Below are 16,072 nucleotides of genomic sequence, written 5' to 3'. Positions count from 1 at the left end.
CACAGGGTGGGATTTTGGGGTGTCTGTGCAAGGCCAGGAGCTGGGCTGGATGATCCCTGGGGATCCCTCCATAATTCCATCATTTTGTGTCATCTAAACCCCACATTTACAACCCCCAAACTTTGAACTTTTCAGTGAAAAAAAACCCAAACATTTTGCTGAGAAGAGAAACCCAATTTTCAGGTGTCTCAGGATTTGTGATCATTCCCAAAAAACGCTCTTGCGCATCCAAACCAGTTTCCCATTTTCCTTTGGAACACCAACAGCACAAATGCCAAAATTAGCTTGGCAGAAGGGTGCTGCTGAGTTACAGGGCTTGAAACACCCCCCTGTTCATTCCAATATTGACTTTTTAGGGGATTTTTGATGCTTCCTGAAGAATTCTCTTGCAGAAAGAGAGCGTGAAATGCCAATTCCATCCATTTTTGGATGTCGTTTTTTACACCGTGCCCTGACAGCCACAGAAAACTTCAGCTCTTGGGGGCACTTTTATAAAAACCAACCCTTACTCTGGATTTAGGACACCTGGAGTTCCCTGCTCTGAGGGCCAAAGAGGCCGAGGAGGTCACCCAGCACCATCCCAGTGCTCCCCTGGTGATCCCAGCACCATCCCAGTGCTCCCCTGGTGATCCCAGCACCATCCCAGTGCTCCCTTGGTGATCCCAGCACCATGCCAGTGCTTCCTGGTGATCCCAGCACCATCCCAGTGCTTCCTGGTGATCCCAGCACCATCCCAGTGCTTCCTGGTGATCCCAGCACCATCCCAGTGCTCCCTTGGTGATCCCAGCACCATGCCAGTGCTCCCTTGGTGATTCCAGCACCATCCCAGTGCTTCCTGGTGATCCCAGCACCATCCCAGTGCTCCCTTGGTGATCCCAGCACCATGCCAGTGCTCCCTTGGTGATCCCAGCACCATCCCAGTGCTCCCCTGCTGATCCCACCACCATCCTGGTGCTCCCTGGTGATCCCAGCACCATCCCAGTGCTCCCTTGGTGATCCCAGCACCATCCCAGTGCTCCCTTGGTGATCCCAGAACCATCCCAGTGCTCCCTGGTGACCCGAACACCATTCCAGTGCTCCCTTGGTGATCCCAGCACCATTCCAGTGCTCCCTTGGTGATCCCAGCACCATTCCAGTGCTCCTTGGTGATCCCAGCACCATCCCAGTGCTCCCTGGTGATCCCAGCACCATTCCAGTGCTCCCCTGGTGATCCCAGCACCATCCCAGTGCTCCCTTGGTGATCCCACCACCATCCCAGTGCTTCCTGGTGATCCCAGCACCATGCCAGTGCTCCCTTGGTGATCCCAGCACCATCCCAGTGCTCCCTTGGTGATCCCAGCACCATCCCAGGAGTTCCTGGTGACTCCAGAACCATCCCAGTGGTTGATGGGATCCCAACACCACCCCAGTGGTCCCTGGTGGTCCCAGAACCATCCCAGTGATCCCTGGTGATCCCAGCACCATCCCAACATCATCTGAGGGGTCCCTTTTGATCCCACAACCATCCCAGGGGTCCCTGGTGATCCCAGCACCATTCCCAATGGTCCCTGGTGATCCCAATGATCCCTGGTGATCCCAGCACCATCCCAACAGTCCCTGGTGATCCCAATGATCCCTGGTGATCCCAACTCCACTCCCAACAGTCCCTGGTGATCCCAATGATCCCTGGTGATCCCAGCACCATCCCAACAGCCCCTGGCGATCCCAATGATCCCTGGCGATCCCAACTCCATTCCAATGATCCCTGGCGATCCCAACAATCCCTGGCGATCCCAACTCCATTCCCAACGACCCCTGGCGATCCCAACGGTCCCTGGCGATCCCAACTCCATTCCCAACGATCCCCAGTGATCCCTATCCCACCACCCACCCTGACCACCCCACACCCATTCCCCTGGTGAATCCCCCATTCCTTACGTATTCCTCGTAGGTCTCAGGTGCGGGTGGAGGGGGCAGGGGTATCCTCTGGATGCCAGCTGCCCGTGCCCGCGGGGCCGGAGCGCCCCGCACCGCCGGGGGAGGGGGCACCCCCCGGGCCAGCGTGGCCCCCCGGGCGATGCCCCCGCGCACGGGGGCTCCTCGAACCAGGGCCCCCCGTGGGGGAGGAGGAGGAGGAGGAGGAGGAGGAGGAGGACCAACCCCACGGCCCCTGGAAAGGAAAGAAAAAGGGTTGTGAAGAGCTGCTGCTCACTGAGGATGGGGATTTTCCGGTTTCGTTGTTAGGAATGAAACAGAGGTGCCGAGAACGGAGCTTGGGATTCTGTAGCAGCACGAAAACGAACGGTGCTGTGCTGGAGCAGGCACAAAACCCTCCTGGGGGTGGGAATTCTGCTGGTACAGGTGTAGGAAGAGAAGAAATGCAGCCATAGCTGAGGGGAGGAGCAGGAGGCAGAGGGGAACCTCTGGAGTGTGTTCCTAAGGAAGCAGGGAATGAATTCCTTGTTTTACTTTGCTTTTCCCATTGAATTTTATCCCAACCCATTAATTCCCTCACTTCCACCCTTCCCATTCTCTCCCCATCCCATGAGTGGGGAGTGAATGAGTGAGCGGGGCTTGGTGGCCCTTTGGGGTTAAATCACTGAATTTTGGTTCAGCCCAGCCTAAGTTGGGAGTTTTACATGGTTCAGATCAGCTAAGCTTTGCCTACTGAGTCACACTGAGCCCAAGTGGCTCCACACAGCCAAGGAGAGGCCTCCTGATGACATTTAAATCCCATTTTTGAGCAGATCTACAGCCCAGAGTCAGGATCAGGATTTTTGGGGATAGAGGAAGCTGTAGACACACAAAGAAATAAATCTGATACAGAACTTTGGGCAGCGAATTTCACTTTAAAGGAGCCTCTCCCACCTATTTGGGATCACTCCCAGCCCTCCAGATCCCTCAGGATCACTGAGGACACGGGCAGGGACACTGCAGGCAGAAGGAAAAGCCCCACCCCACAGATCAGGGAGTGAGGCCAGGACTGAAGGAACAGTTTTATTGCCAATTTATCCCCTCGACAGCCAGGACAGAATGATGCCACCCCAGAGCTCTGCAAGGATGGGCAGCTCCAACTCAGAATGCTGAGGGCTGCAGCACATCCATCAACAGCCAGGCCCCTTTCTGAGAGGCTCCTTTATGAAACTATTGATTCCAGCCATCCCAAATCACCCTGTGTTGGATTACATCCCAAGCACTGTGCTCCAAACCAGCTGGAAAACCTTGGCCGGATTCCAAGGTCAGGCCCAGCAGCTGATGTGCAAAAAGAAGCAGCTTAACCTTCCCTGACAGCACAACTGTGAGCAAAATCCAGCATTCCCAAGGCTGGGATTTTGGGAATACCTTGGAACGGGTGGAGGGGGAGGTGGGGCTGCTCCCCGGCCCCGCCCAGGGACGCCTCGGCCGCGGTTGGGCTCCGGGACCCCGTTGAGATAGGAGAGCTCCAGGAACTGCTCCTGGCAGATATCATCCATCATATCCTAAAAAAAAAGGGAGAGTCAGCTCCAGAGAACAGCTCCAGGATATCACAGGATGCTGTGCTGGAATGAAAAGAGCTGGATGGATCTCGGTTCAGATCTGGGTGGTTTTACTGGGATTTGCTGCAGCTTTTCCCAAGAAGGTTCCAGCAGCAGGTCCTGATGTTCCCAGCATCCCAGGGATGTCAGGAGGGTTTATGTGGGGAGAGCCCAGGCAAGTCTCACCCCACAGCCCCCATTTAAAGGGGCAAGGAGCCCCCACAAGGTAACTCCACAGCGTTCCCATTCCCAAAGGAAAGGCTTAGGATGCAGAGTGTTGCTGGCAGATCCCTTCTTTGGGGACTAAAGGGGCAGAGAAAGTCACCCAGCACCATTCCAGTGGTCCCAGCACCATCCCAGTGCTCTCTGGTGACTGCAGAACCATCCCAGTAGTCCCTGGTGATTCCAGGACCATCCTGGTGATCCAAACACCATTCCAGTGTCCCTTGGTGATCCCACCACCATCCTGGTGCTCCCTGGTGATCCCAGCACCATCCCAGTGCTCCCTTGGTGATCCCAGCACCATCCCAGTGCTCCCTTGGTGATCCCAGCATTATCCCAGTGCTCCCTGGTGATCCCAGCACCATCCCAGTGCTCCTTGGTGATCCCAGCACCATTCCAGTGCTCCCTTGGTGATCCCAGCATTATCCCAGTGCTCCCTGGTGATCCCAGCACCATCCCAGTGCTCCTTGGTGATCCCAGCACCATTCCAGTGTCCCTTGGTGATCCCAGCACCATCCCAGTGCTCCCTTGGTGATCCCAGAACCATCTCAGTGCTTCCTGGTGATCCCAGCACCATCCCAGTGCTCCCCTGGTGATCCCAGCACCATCCCAGTGCTCCCTTGGTGATCCCAGAACCATCTCAGTGCTTCCTGGTGATCCCAGCACCATCCCAGTGCTCCTTGGTGATCCCAGCACCATTCCAGTGCTCCCTTGGTGATCCCAGCACCATCCCAGTGCTCCCTGGTGATCCCAGCACCATCCCAGTGCTCCCTTGGTGATCCCAGAACCATCTCAGTGCTTCCTGGTGATCCCAGCACCATTCCAGTGTCCCTTGGTGATCCCAGCACCATCCCAGTGCTCCCTTGGTGATCCCAGAACCATCTCAGTGCTTCCTGGTGATCCCAGCACCATCCCAGTGCTCCTTGGTGATCCCAGCACCATTCCAGTGCTCCCTTGGTGATCCCAGCACCATCCCAGTGCTCCCTGGTGATCCCAGCACCATCCCAGTGCTCCTTGGTGATCCCAGCACCATTCCAGTGTCCCTTGGTGATCCCAGCACCATCCCAGTGCTCCCTTGGTGATCCCAGAACCATCTCAGTGCTTCCTGGTGATCCCAGCACCATCCCAGTGCTTCCTGGTGATCCCAGCACCATCCCAGTGCTCCCTTGGTGATCCCAGCACCATCCCAGTGCTCCCCTGGTGATCCCAGCACCATCCCAGTGCTCCCCTGGTGATCCCAGCACCATCCCAGTGCTCCCTGGTGATCCCAGCACCATCCCAGTGCTCCCCTGGTGATCCCAGCACCATCCCAGTGCTCCCTTGGTGATCCCAGCACCATCCCAGTGCTCCCTTGGTGATCCCAGCACCATCCCAGTGCTCCCTATCCCACTGCAATCTTATTTCAGTCACACTGAATATCTCACACACATTCAGCTGGAATTAATAATCCAGAGATATCCATCATTCCTTACATATCCCTTGTGGGTTTCTGGCACAGGAGGGGGAAGATCTGAGGGGATCCAGGACACTCCACCCTGAGCCTCCCAGCCAGGGTCTCCCCAGTGCCACAGCAACACCACAGAACAAGGAATCTCCCACCAGATGTGGGAACTTCCCCGTTTTTTTTCCCTAATTTAACGACCAATTTGAATTTTAAAAGCATGGGAGAGATTCCTCCAAGTTCTGCCACCCTCGGAGGCAAAATTCCAGCACAATCCTGTCACCCACTGGCACAAAATGACAGGAATTTGGCCATGAAGGCATGAAAAAGGTTCAGCAGGAAAACACATCCCCGAGCCAGTGAGAAGAGGCAGGAAAAGTAGGAAAACCTGCTTTGCAAAAAGCTTTTTTTTCCACACTTAAAGCTGTAAAAATATCGATTTAACTCAGAAAAAAGCCACAAAACTCAACAACTGAGCTGCCTGGGCAGTCACCCTCCTCATCCTCACCCCCTTCAACACCTCTGTGTTTAATTCCTGACCTGACAACGAAGTTTTCCAGCTGGATTTTTAGTTCCAAGTCAGGGGGAAGCCATCCAAGAAGCCTCTCCCATGGCTAAACTCATTTTCCCACTCAACCTGGCACATGGAGCTGGACAAGGCACCCACAGCTCCTCCTGGGAGAGAAATCCCCACTCCAAGTGTTTCCTCTGGGAATTTCATCTTTTGAATCATGATTAGGGGAATAAAAACCACCTTCCTGAAGGATTCTCCAAAGCTGCCCCACTCCAGCTCTCCTCAGCTACACCCAGGAGGAGCAAACCTCATCCATCCTGAGGCAGATCCATCCCTCAGAAAGAAAAAAAGAGGAGCAGGACACTCACTGGGACGAGGAATTTCTTGACCTCCTCCATGGCGTGGGCCATGAGGGCGTAGGCCTCGCAGGGGGGCCCAAAAACCTCGATGAAGACGTGCAAATCCATGTTGAGATGGGCGTATTTGGGATCTCCCCCTTTGCGGAGCTCTTCCTCCTGCAACAAAGCACAGCACAGGGCTCGAAAATCTATTTGAGAGGTAGAAAAAGCTCTTTTTTGGACCTCTTTTTAGCTCTTTTTCTGAGCCTTGCCAGGGTCTGTAAGGGTATTTTGGATACAGAGTTTGAGAAGAAAAAATCTTTCACCTTTTTGTTGCTGCCTCTTCATGAGGTTTTTTTTTTGGGGGGGTTTGGGAAGGGATTTTGGGTACAGAGCATGGATGGGAAGAGTTTTGTAAGAAAAAACCTTCTACTTTTTTATGGCTGGATGGGTTTTTTTTTACTAAATCACCCTTTTTAATTGGTGCCAGCCAAATTTTGACCTCAGAATATTGAAATACCCTCTTTTACACCACTTTGGAGAGCTCCATGCCTCAAACAGCTCCTCTACCTCTGCTCCAAGATCTCTTTAAGATATCTCTGGTTTTTGGACTGTTTTTCAGTTATTTAAGAAGTTACAAACAACCTGGAAGTGTTAAAAAGCTTTTTGTGCTGCTCAAGTCAAAGCAGAATTAATTTACAGCTCTGCCTATTCTTAAGCTCAGTTTGGAAAACAAGCAGGAAGAAATAAAAACCATCTTTTTCCCCAGATTTTCATATTTTTTTTTTTGCTGTTAAAAAACCCCTCCTGGCACTCTGTGATTCACCAAAGATTATCAGGAACATGCTGCTCCAACAACTCCACTGAACCAGAAGAATGCAAGGATTTCAGAGGGAGCAGCTAAAAAAGGGGATTTTTATCTTTTGATGGAGGGGGAAAAGATTCCTTTAGTGAATGGTTCTTCAGGGAGGAGCTGGGATTAATTCTTATTTTATCAACTTTGTGCTTCATCTTTTAGAGAAGCTTTTTCTGGGTTGGTTTTTAAGAAAATGCTTGGAGAGCCACTAATTCTCCCACCATAAAAAAGGAATTTTGTGGGTGTGTGTTTTCCCTTACCTTGGCTTTATCTCTCATTGAACCCTTCCCCAGCACGGAGATTTTAGCACCAGTTTCTTCCTGAAGTCTTTTAATGGTGTTGCCTTGAGGTCCCAAAATCTTCCCAACGAAGTTGAACTGGAAATGAAGAAAAAAAAACCAAACAAAAATCAGCTCCAGAGCTCAAAAGCTTCAACAAAAATTTTTCTGAATGTTCTGTTGGCTGACAAAAAAAAAAAAAAACAACATTCTCCATTTTCTCCTCACCTCCCCCAAAAAATGCACAGGAAAATTTGAGTTTCAAAAGGAAAATTTAAGTTTCAAAAGGAAAATTTGAGTTTCAAACGGAAAATTAAAGTTTCAAACGGAAAATTTGAGTTTCAAACGGAAAATTTGAGTTTCAAACGGAAAATTTGAGTTTCAAACGGAAAATTTGAGTTTCAAACGGAAAACTTGAGTTTCAAACGGAAAATTTGAGTTTCAAACGGAAAATTTGAGTTTCAAACGGAAAATTTGAGTTTCAAACGGAAAATTTGAGTTTCAAACGGAAAATTTGAGTTTCAAACGGAAAATTTGAGTTTCAAACGGAAAACTTAAGTTTCAAACGGAAAATTTGAGTTTCAAAAGGAAAATTTAAGTTTCAAACCCTTCTTTTCATGGAAAAAAAAAGCTCCAGCAGAACAATCAAGCTAAATTTACACCCCTGAACTCTTTAATTCCAACATCTACTCTGCAGCAGCTTCACAGCAAATCTTCAAGGAGTTAAATGAGTTCTTCAATTTAAAACACAAAGCTCCACACGTGGAATTGTCTGTTCCAGCAAGCACAGATCCCAGCTATGCACAACCCAAGACAATCTAGAAAAATTCAATATATTAGAAATAAAAACCCTACAGGCCTGCAAAGGAAAACAAAAACCAAACCAAATCCCACAGTGGAACACTGGATTAACTCCTGCCACAAAATCCCACCGAAAACAAGCAAATCCCAGAGATTCAGTTGCTCTTTTCTGGCCCTCACCTTGGGGTACTGTTTGACAGGGATCAGAACTCGTTCTTTCAGTTTCATATTCTTGTGGGAAAATAAATCCAGGTAGTTCTCTTCCTCATCCTTCTTTGTTGGCTCCCCCTTCTGAATTTTTTCAATTTCTAAACAAGATAAAAATAGGGCTGCTTTATATTCCTCAAACATTCAGAGATGGAATCATGACAAGGATTGAACCCTACAAATGCCACAAGGAAGTTCCTGTGCCTTCCTCTGCCAGCCCCTGAACGCAGCCCCCACCCTAAATCTACAAAGAAACCAGCCCAAACGACGTGAAAATTATAAATTTTTGCTATCATGTGACAGAAATCAGCAGGTTTTTTAGCATCCAACTCGAATTATTTGAAATCTGTCCTTTAATTAGTGGTGGCAACACCTCCTGGCACGACGAGTTTCAGTTAAATTGAAAAGATTCCCAATAAACGCCAGTGTGGCCTGGGTCAGGAAATTCTCCCAGCCTCATTTCATGAAATAAATTCCGATTTAGCACACAAATAATTCCTAACTGGGTTTTTAAACCCTCAGGTGTGCAGCCATAAAAGTGTCACAAGTTCTCAGCAATGCAACTACGAATTTTTTTGGCCCTCAAAATAAGTTTTTGGGTTTTTAATTGCCTGTGGTGAATTAAAAATGAGTTTTAAAACCCCACTGAGGTGGCCTGGCTGCAGGGAAGGAATGCTGCAGCCTGAGGGGAGCTGGGACAGTCCCAATAACCTGCTGGAAGTGGGTCATTAAGGGAAGTTAATTAGGGACTAGTACACAAACACCTCCTCAAAGCTGCCTGGAAATTCAGCTTTCACTGAGAGATGACCCACATGGAGATTGAAAATCCTCTTCCAGGCATTTCTGAGTTATTAAGGCATTTTCCTCGTGCAGGAATAACCCCCAGCATTTTCCAGAAGAAATGGAGGCTGCCTGGAATTCCCTTTCCAGAGGTGGCCGGTCACGCACAATCTTTAGTTAAAACCCAACAACTCCATGACAAAGTCATCCAAATTTGGAGCCAATCCATTGCTAACAACCCCAAATTCCTGATGAACCTTTGGTCCAACAGAAAAAAACCCCCCCAAACCGCTCACATCATTAATATCCACCCCAAATCCTGAGTTCAGGCTCTTTACCAGGAGAGGAGCACGACCCTTGGCGAAAAACCAAACGGTGCCGTTTCACCAACAAACCCAAGGGCTGCAAATGTAATTCCTGAGCCTTTTCCAGGGGAAAGAGACACTTCCCAAGATTATCCACAGCATTGGGATGGAGCTGCAAGAGCAAACTGCAGCCTGCTTAGTCACGGGCAGCATTTACAGCACCGTGCAGCTGCAATATTTTGTATTTCCTGGGGTTTCTGGCCACGTCAAACCATCTGCTTGAGCCTGAAACGCTCCTGCTCACAGCTCCACGAGCCTGCCACGTGGATTTGATGGTCCTGGAGGTCTTTTCCAACCTTAATGGTGGTGGATACTTGGGGTATTATCCATGTGGGAATATTCTGGGATCATCCAAAGGGGAACAAGGGGTCACCGTCACCCCTCGGAACAAGCCCTGGGCTGAGAAGCGTCTCTGACCACAGCCATAAAAAAATGAATCCACTCTTAAGGAAACATCATTAAATAATCTCTATTTTAATGAATTATTTTTAATTATAGGCCCAGTAATAAAGTGGGTTTTAGTTGGAAGATCTAAACAGAACTCAGAGGTTTTGGGGTTGCAAACTAGGCTCAAACCATGGCACAGAATTGTGATAAAACCACTGAATTTTGTATTTCTCCTCACTGCAGCCCCTTGGCTCCCTCACAAAAGTGTTACCATGACTCCTTACTTTTCAAAATTGAGTCGTTTTGAAAGAGATCTCTTGAATTTTGCTTTAAAAAGAAGTGATTTTTCTGAAGATACAAAGCAAAAGTAAAAAACCCTCAAGTTCATGCACTGCCAAATCTATAAAGTAAGACAAAAGGGCTGCCTTGGTTCGTTTTATGTAATTTTTTTTTAATTTAACTCCCAGAACAGAGCAGAGAATCAAGATTTGGAAATGAAAGGTTGCACTGGTGGCCTGGTTCAGGATAACTTAAAACCCTATAAAGCCACTTCTCAAATAATTTGTTTTTCTGAAAATGCATCCTGCTGATAAACAAGTGTTTACTCCACACACATCCAGAATAAAACACCCTGAAACTTCCTTCATAAAATGAAACTAAACAGGAATTCATTGCTGTTCAAATTAAACATTAAAATGGAACTAAATACAGGAATTTCCTGCCTCCTGAAAACACCACAGGACTGGGTGAAAGCCTCTGCAAACCACTGAATCCCAGTTCACACCCAGCAAAATCCATCTCTGCCTCCTGCCAAAGCTGCAGAAACATCTGGGAATTGCTCTGGGAGGGCCACAAGGAATTAAAAAATCACTCAAAAAAGCCAAAAAAAAAAAAAAAAGCAGCAGCAGCTCCATGCCTTGAAATGGAACATAAAACGTAGGGGAGGAGAAGGAGCAGCAGAGGAATTCCAAGCTTTTCCAAACTTTGGGAATTCAGGGCAGCGTGAGTGACACCTCCAGATCCAAGTGGGGAGCCTGGAAAGAGGTGAGGAAGGATAAACCCAGGGCAGTGGTGACCTGGATGTGACACCAGGAGCAGCTGTCGGATAAAACCCGGATTCCTGGAAGGATCCAGGCCCATTCCAGAGGTTTTCTGGGAGAAGGTTACCTGCTTGCCACGGGGAATGTCAGCAGGCTGGCGGCATGAGTGGCTTTTCCAGGGCTTCCTGTGGGGCAGGGATTGGCTCAGCAGGATTCCTATGGGGCAGGTAAAGGGGGTTGGTAACGCTGCTGCTCCTCGTTTGTGCTCCTGAGCTAAGCCCAGGTTTTTCCTTAATAATAAAAATCCATGGGAAAGGCTGGCCTGCAGCACAGCTGGGCTCTGGGAGCACAGGTATGTTCACTTCATTTGTAAGGCTAAAACATTACCTGAACAGCACAATAATACTGACCCTGTGCTCCCCCAAAAATCCCCAAAGAGTTTGGGGTGGCACCTCTGAGGAAAGCAGAGGCTCCTCCATCCCTCCCTGCTTCCCAGCTGGTTTGATTTCTCAGGAAGGGGAAGCAGCAACCTGTTCCTGGATGGATTTCAAGAACTTGGCAAGCCTAATCCCACAGTTTCCCTCCCCAAAATACACCCCCCCGGCTTGGGATTCCTGGGCAGGCAGCTCTGCTTTTGGAGCTTTGCTGGGAAGGGAGGGCACTGCCAGGAGAAGGGGCATGGGGAGGGAAAGGTGAGCTGTGGGACACGGCACAGGTGGGAAAAGCTCCTGGGAGGGAGTGGGAATGGGAATGGCCAAAGGAATGAGGACAGGAAGAGTGAGAACAGGAATGGCCAAAGGAGGGAGAACGGGAATGGCCAAAGGAGGGAGAACGGGAATGGCCACAGGAGGGAGAACGGGAATGGCCACAGCAGCAGGAATGGGAATGGCCAAAGGAGGGAGGACAGGAATGGCCAGAGGTAGGACGGGAATGGCCACAGCAGCAGGAATGGGAATGGCCATAGGAGGGAGGACGGGAATGGCCAAAGGAGGGAGAAAGGGAATGGCCACAGCAGCAGGAACAGGAATGGCCACAGGAAGGAGAACAGGAATGCCCAGAGGGAGGATGGGAATGGCCACAGCACCAGGAAAGGGAATGGCCAAAGGAGGGAGGACGGGAATGGCCAAAGGAGGGAGGACAGGAATGGCCAAAGGAGGGAGGACGGGAATGGCCAAAGGAGGGAGGACGGGAATGGCCAAAGGAGGGAGGACGGGAATGGCCAAAGGAGGGAGGACGGGAATGGCCAAAGGAGGGAGGACGGGAATGGCCACAGGAGGGAGGACGGGAATGGCCACAGGAGGGAGGACGGGAATGGCCAAAGGAGGGAGAAAGGGAATGGCCACAGCAGCAGGAACAGGAATGGCCACAGGAAGGAGAACAGGAATGCCCAGAGGGAGGATGGGAATGGCCACAGCACCAGGAACGGGAATGGCCAAAGGAGGGAGGACGGGAATGGCCAAAGGAGGGAGGACGGGAATAGCCAAAGGAGGGAGGATGGGAATGGCCACAGCAGCAGGAATGGGAATGGCCAAAGGAGGGAGGACAGGAATGGCCAAAGGAGGGAGGACGGGAATGGCCACAGGAGGGAGGACGGGAATGGCCACAGGAGGGAGGACGGGAATGGCCACAGGAGGGAGGACGGGAATGGCCAAAGGAGGGAGGACGGGAATGGCCAAAGGAGGGAGGACGGGAATGGCCACAGGAGGGAGGACGGGAATGGCCAAAGGAGGGAGGATGGGAATGGCCACAGCAGCAGGAATGGGAATGGCCAAAGGAGGGAGAACAGGAATGCCCAGAGGGAGGACGGGAATGGCCACAGCACCAGGAACGGGAATGGCCAAAGGAGGGAGGACGGGAATGGCCAAAGGAGGGAGAACAGGAATGGCCACAGCAGCAGGAATGGGAATGGCCAAAGGAATGAGAATGGGAATGGCCACAGCAGCAGGAATGGGAACGGCCACAGCAGCCACAGCAGTTGAGAACATTGCCATGGTTGGACAAAATATAAACTGAAAAGTGCCACAGTGAAATGGTTTTGGAAGAATAACCCAGCCTGAGACAGCTGGGGCCAATTTAAGGGGGCAGTTTGGGGGCAGGATATCCACTTGGAAAGACAGCAATTGAGGGAATCTCCGTTTCAGGAGAGCCTGGACTCCGTGTGAAGGAGCTTCAGGGTGACACTTCTCATCCCCAGTGAGCTCAGCCCTCTCTAATCCCTCTGTTTGGCTCCCTGGAGCCACCACCCACCCATCTGACACTCCCACCCAGCCCTTTCCCACTCCCAAGGATGCACAGCCTGGATCTGGCCTGAGAGGCAGCAGGGAATTCTGTGTGGGAGTCCCCCAGCAGCTGCAGCTGCTCCCAGCTTTTCCACGTGTTGTTCCAACTCCAGCTGCTCCTTCCTGCTTGGAATCCAGCCCTTCCCACCCATTCCCATCCCTCCTGGCTACCCCACATGGAATGACAGCTCACACATCCTTGGGAAGCTCAGAGGTGACCCTTGGAGTCTCTCCATGAAATAAAAACAGCTAAAATTCCCCCCAAAAAACCCTAAAACCCACACCTGGCTAACACATAGGTGGGATATCTCCCATCTTCCCAAAGCAGGGAAGCAGAGAGGGCTGTGCCTTTCACACCATCAGCAGCTCCCCCTGCTCTCTTTCCACAGCAGAAATCCAAAGGAAAAAAGGATTTGCTCATTCCTACAGAAAAGGAAAGTCACCCAGACCCCAAATCCCAGGAGGGAAACACGGATTGTATCTGAAAACGCAAGAAATCCCAGTTTTCAGTTTCGCTTCAGGGTAACAGCACCCTAAATGTAGCCACTTTCATCCCAGAGTCCATGGAATCAATAAGAATCCCATCACTGCCCTGCCCTTGCTCCCAAAAAAAGCCAATTCCCTCTAAAAATGCAGCTGCAGCACCACCACAGCATTTCAGACAACTTCAACATGTTGTTTGAAGAGAAACGAATGCAGAATTCCTGCAGGGCTCCCTCCCTGAGGCAGTGCAACTTCCACTCCTGGAGGAAAAAAAAGGCTGGAATAGGAATTCTGCTGACACTCAGGATCATTTCTGTGTCTGGAAGTCATTTTGCTGGAGTTGTGCTGGCTCTGTGCATCACAGCTTTGGCCCAGACTGAAATTCCAAGGCACAGCAGCCTCTCCAACACGACAGCCCCGAAGGGTGCCACGAGCAGTCGGAAATTCCCAGGAATCCAGAGCTCTCTGGGGGTCATCCAGGCAAAAAAATTGACCTAAAGCCACCATCTTACCTCAAATTCTTCCTCATCGTTTTCCTGCTCATCTCACCTAGAACTGGGACTGTGAATGCTCCCAAAAAAGAAAGCGATTTTTCAAATATCCACAGCTGGAGCTGTTCCAATTTTCAATCTCCCAAAGCTGCAATCAGCGATTTTTAAATGGATAAATCCTCCTAAATCCTCGTTACACCCCTCAAGTGAAGGAGGCTTTGCAGGACGCTGCTCTTTGTGTGGGAATTTGCAAACTCCTTGGATTTCCTTTGGCTGGGAGGCATCACCGCCGAGCTGGCTGAAGAATTTTATCAATCAAAACCATTAAACTGATGGAAAATCGGATTATAAAACTCATTTATTTAGATCAAGACGCTGGCGAGTGATGCCGTGACGATCTCTCCCAGTTGTTTGCACAACGGGAGAGACAGCAATTCCCAAGAATTATTCCCTGCATTAAACGAGCTCATAAAACCTCCAGAGCTGCACCAAAAACTCTGCATTTTTAAGCCTCGACAAAATAAATAATTTAAAAGCAGGATGCTAAGCACCAGCGAGCTCACACAGAGATTAAATCCGAACAGATTCCTGCTCTGGGAGCCTCCCAGCTCCCCACCGCGCACGGAAGGCAGAAAGTGGCAGGGAATATTTGAACTCATTCCCGTTTTTAAGCTGACTCCAGCGTCTGGGAGCAGCTGAATCGGCTGCATGGAGGCCCCGAAGGCGGTGCAGCAGCTGCACCGGGGAGATCCAGGGAAATCCGAGCTGCCAGGCGATTGGACAGCGGCGATGGGGAAGGAGAAGGCTCGGCTGGGCACAGAACAAAGACTGCCATTTCCAGTCCCTCCTCAGGCTCGGCAGAAGCACGAGCCCAGCTCTGACACGGATTTCCAGCAGGGAAAAATCCCAGAAATGGCTCAGCGGGACTCAAGCACCGCTCCGTGGGAACCCCCCCCCCCGCCCCCGGGTTTTTAAGGTTCCGTTTTGGTCCCTCTCTCTCCCCAGGGATGAAAGGGCCGCCCTGATTTCGGCTGGGACAGAGCTGATTTTATTCTTAACAGCTGTTTTTGAGGATTTTTACGGGAATGACATTACCAACACCCTGATACTTTGGCTGCTCCCGAGCAGCGTTTACCCCAAGAATTCTCAGTAAAGGAGAGGAGCTGTCCCCAAACCGGGGAGGGGGGGGGGGGGGGGGGGGAGCCAGGACAGGTCACCTGAACTGTCCAAAGGAACATTCCATCCCCCCGGACTGTCATTCCCATCCTATAAACTGCGGGAGAGACTTGGGAGGAGCTCGGGGATGGGGTGGGCATCGCTCAGTGGGCGGTGAGGAATTGGGCATCGCTTGTTTCTACTCCCTCTCAACATTACAATTATTATTATTATCAGCGTATTTACAATTATCATCGCATTTTATTCCAATTATTAAACGGTTATCTCAACCCGCCAGGGTTTTCATTCCCTCGATTCTCCTTCTGCCCGGCTGAGGTTACACCGCAAGGGCTAATACAATGTAATATAACACAACCACCAACATAACACACACAAAACTTGTGGCTCGGCGGATTAAGCTGAGATTACACAAGGAAATACGCGATTTTAACCCCCCTCTCGCACCAGAGCCAGAACGGCCACCAGGACCCGCTGCCCTCTCCCTTCTCCCGGCGCTGCCCCGCCCGTGCCCGCCCCGCCGGGGGTTCCCGGTACCTGCGGTGAGGAGCTGCATGGCGTGCGTGAAGGACGGGTCCAGGCTGTCCTTCTCAGCCATCAGCTCGGGCAGGTACTTGTTCTCGGGCTCCATCTTGCCGCCAGCCAGCGGGGCCGAAGTACCAGAGCCCCCTTGCCCTGAGGCCCCGCCGGCCGCCGCGGCCCCACCGGGCGGCGGCTGCGCCCCACTCGCGGCCCCGCGGGCCCCTCCGCCACGGGGCGGCCGGCGCGGCGGCTGCGGCGCGCGGCCGCCGGGTCCCTGCCCCCGCGACAGGCGGCCGGCGGGGTCGTCGCGGCGCTGCATGAGGCGGTGCCGGGGAGGGGACGCCGGGCCGGGCCGGGGACAGCGCGGGGACAGCGGCGGGAGCGCAGCGGCCACACCGCCC

At 51.3% G+C, this 16,072-nt stretch overlaps 1 protein-coding gene across 1 annotated transcript in view; it reads right to left on the bottom strand.

Moving 5' to 3' along the window:
- KHDRBS1 (KH RNA binding domain containing, signal transduction associated 1) overlaps window positions 1–16,072 on the bottom strand; it is a 21,779-nt gene extending 5,707 nt beyond the window's left edge. The window contains exons 1-6 of the mRNA XM_048326941.1: window positions 15,687–16,072; window positions 8,125–8,252; window positions 7,126–7,242; window positions 6,040–6,186; window positions 3,322–3,458; window positions 1,918–2,149 (exon numbers count right to left, since the gene is read on the bottom strand). Of these exons, the coding sequence (XP_048182898.1) occupies window positions 1,918–2,149; window positions 3,322–3,458; window positions 6,040–6,186; window positions 7,126–7,242; window positions 8,125–8,252; window positions 15,687–15,990 (1,065 nt within the window). The 5' untranslated portion in view covers window positions 15,991–16,072. The remainder of the gene's footprint in view (window positions 1–1,917; window positions 2,150–3,321; window positions 3,459–6,039; window positions 6,187–7,125; window positions 7,243–8,124; window positions 8,253–15,686) is intronic.

This window comes from Corvus hawaiiensis, chromosome 23 (genome assembly GCF_020740725.1).
Source record: "Corvus hawaiiensis isolate bCorHaw1 chromosome 23, bCorHaw1.pri.cur, whole genome shotgun sequence".
In the NCBI taxonomy this organism is placed as follows: domain Eukaryota; kingdom Metazoa; phylum Chordata; class Aves; order Passeriformes; family Corvidae; genus Corvus; species Corvus hawaiiensis.
This window is presented reverse-complemented; position numbering and strand designations above follow the sequence as displayed.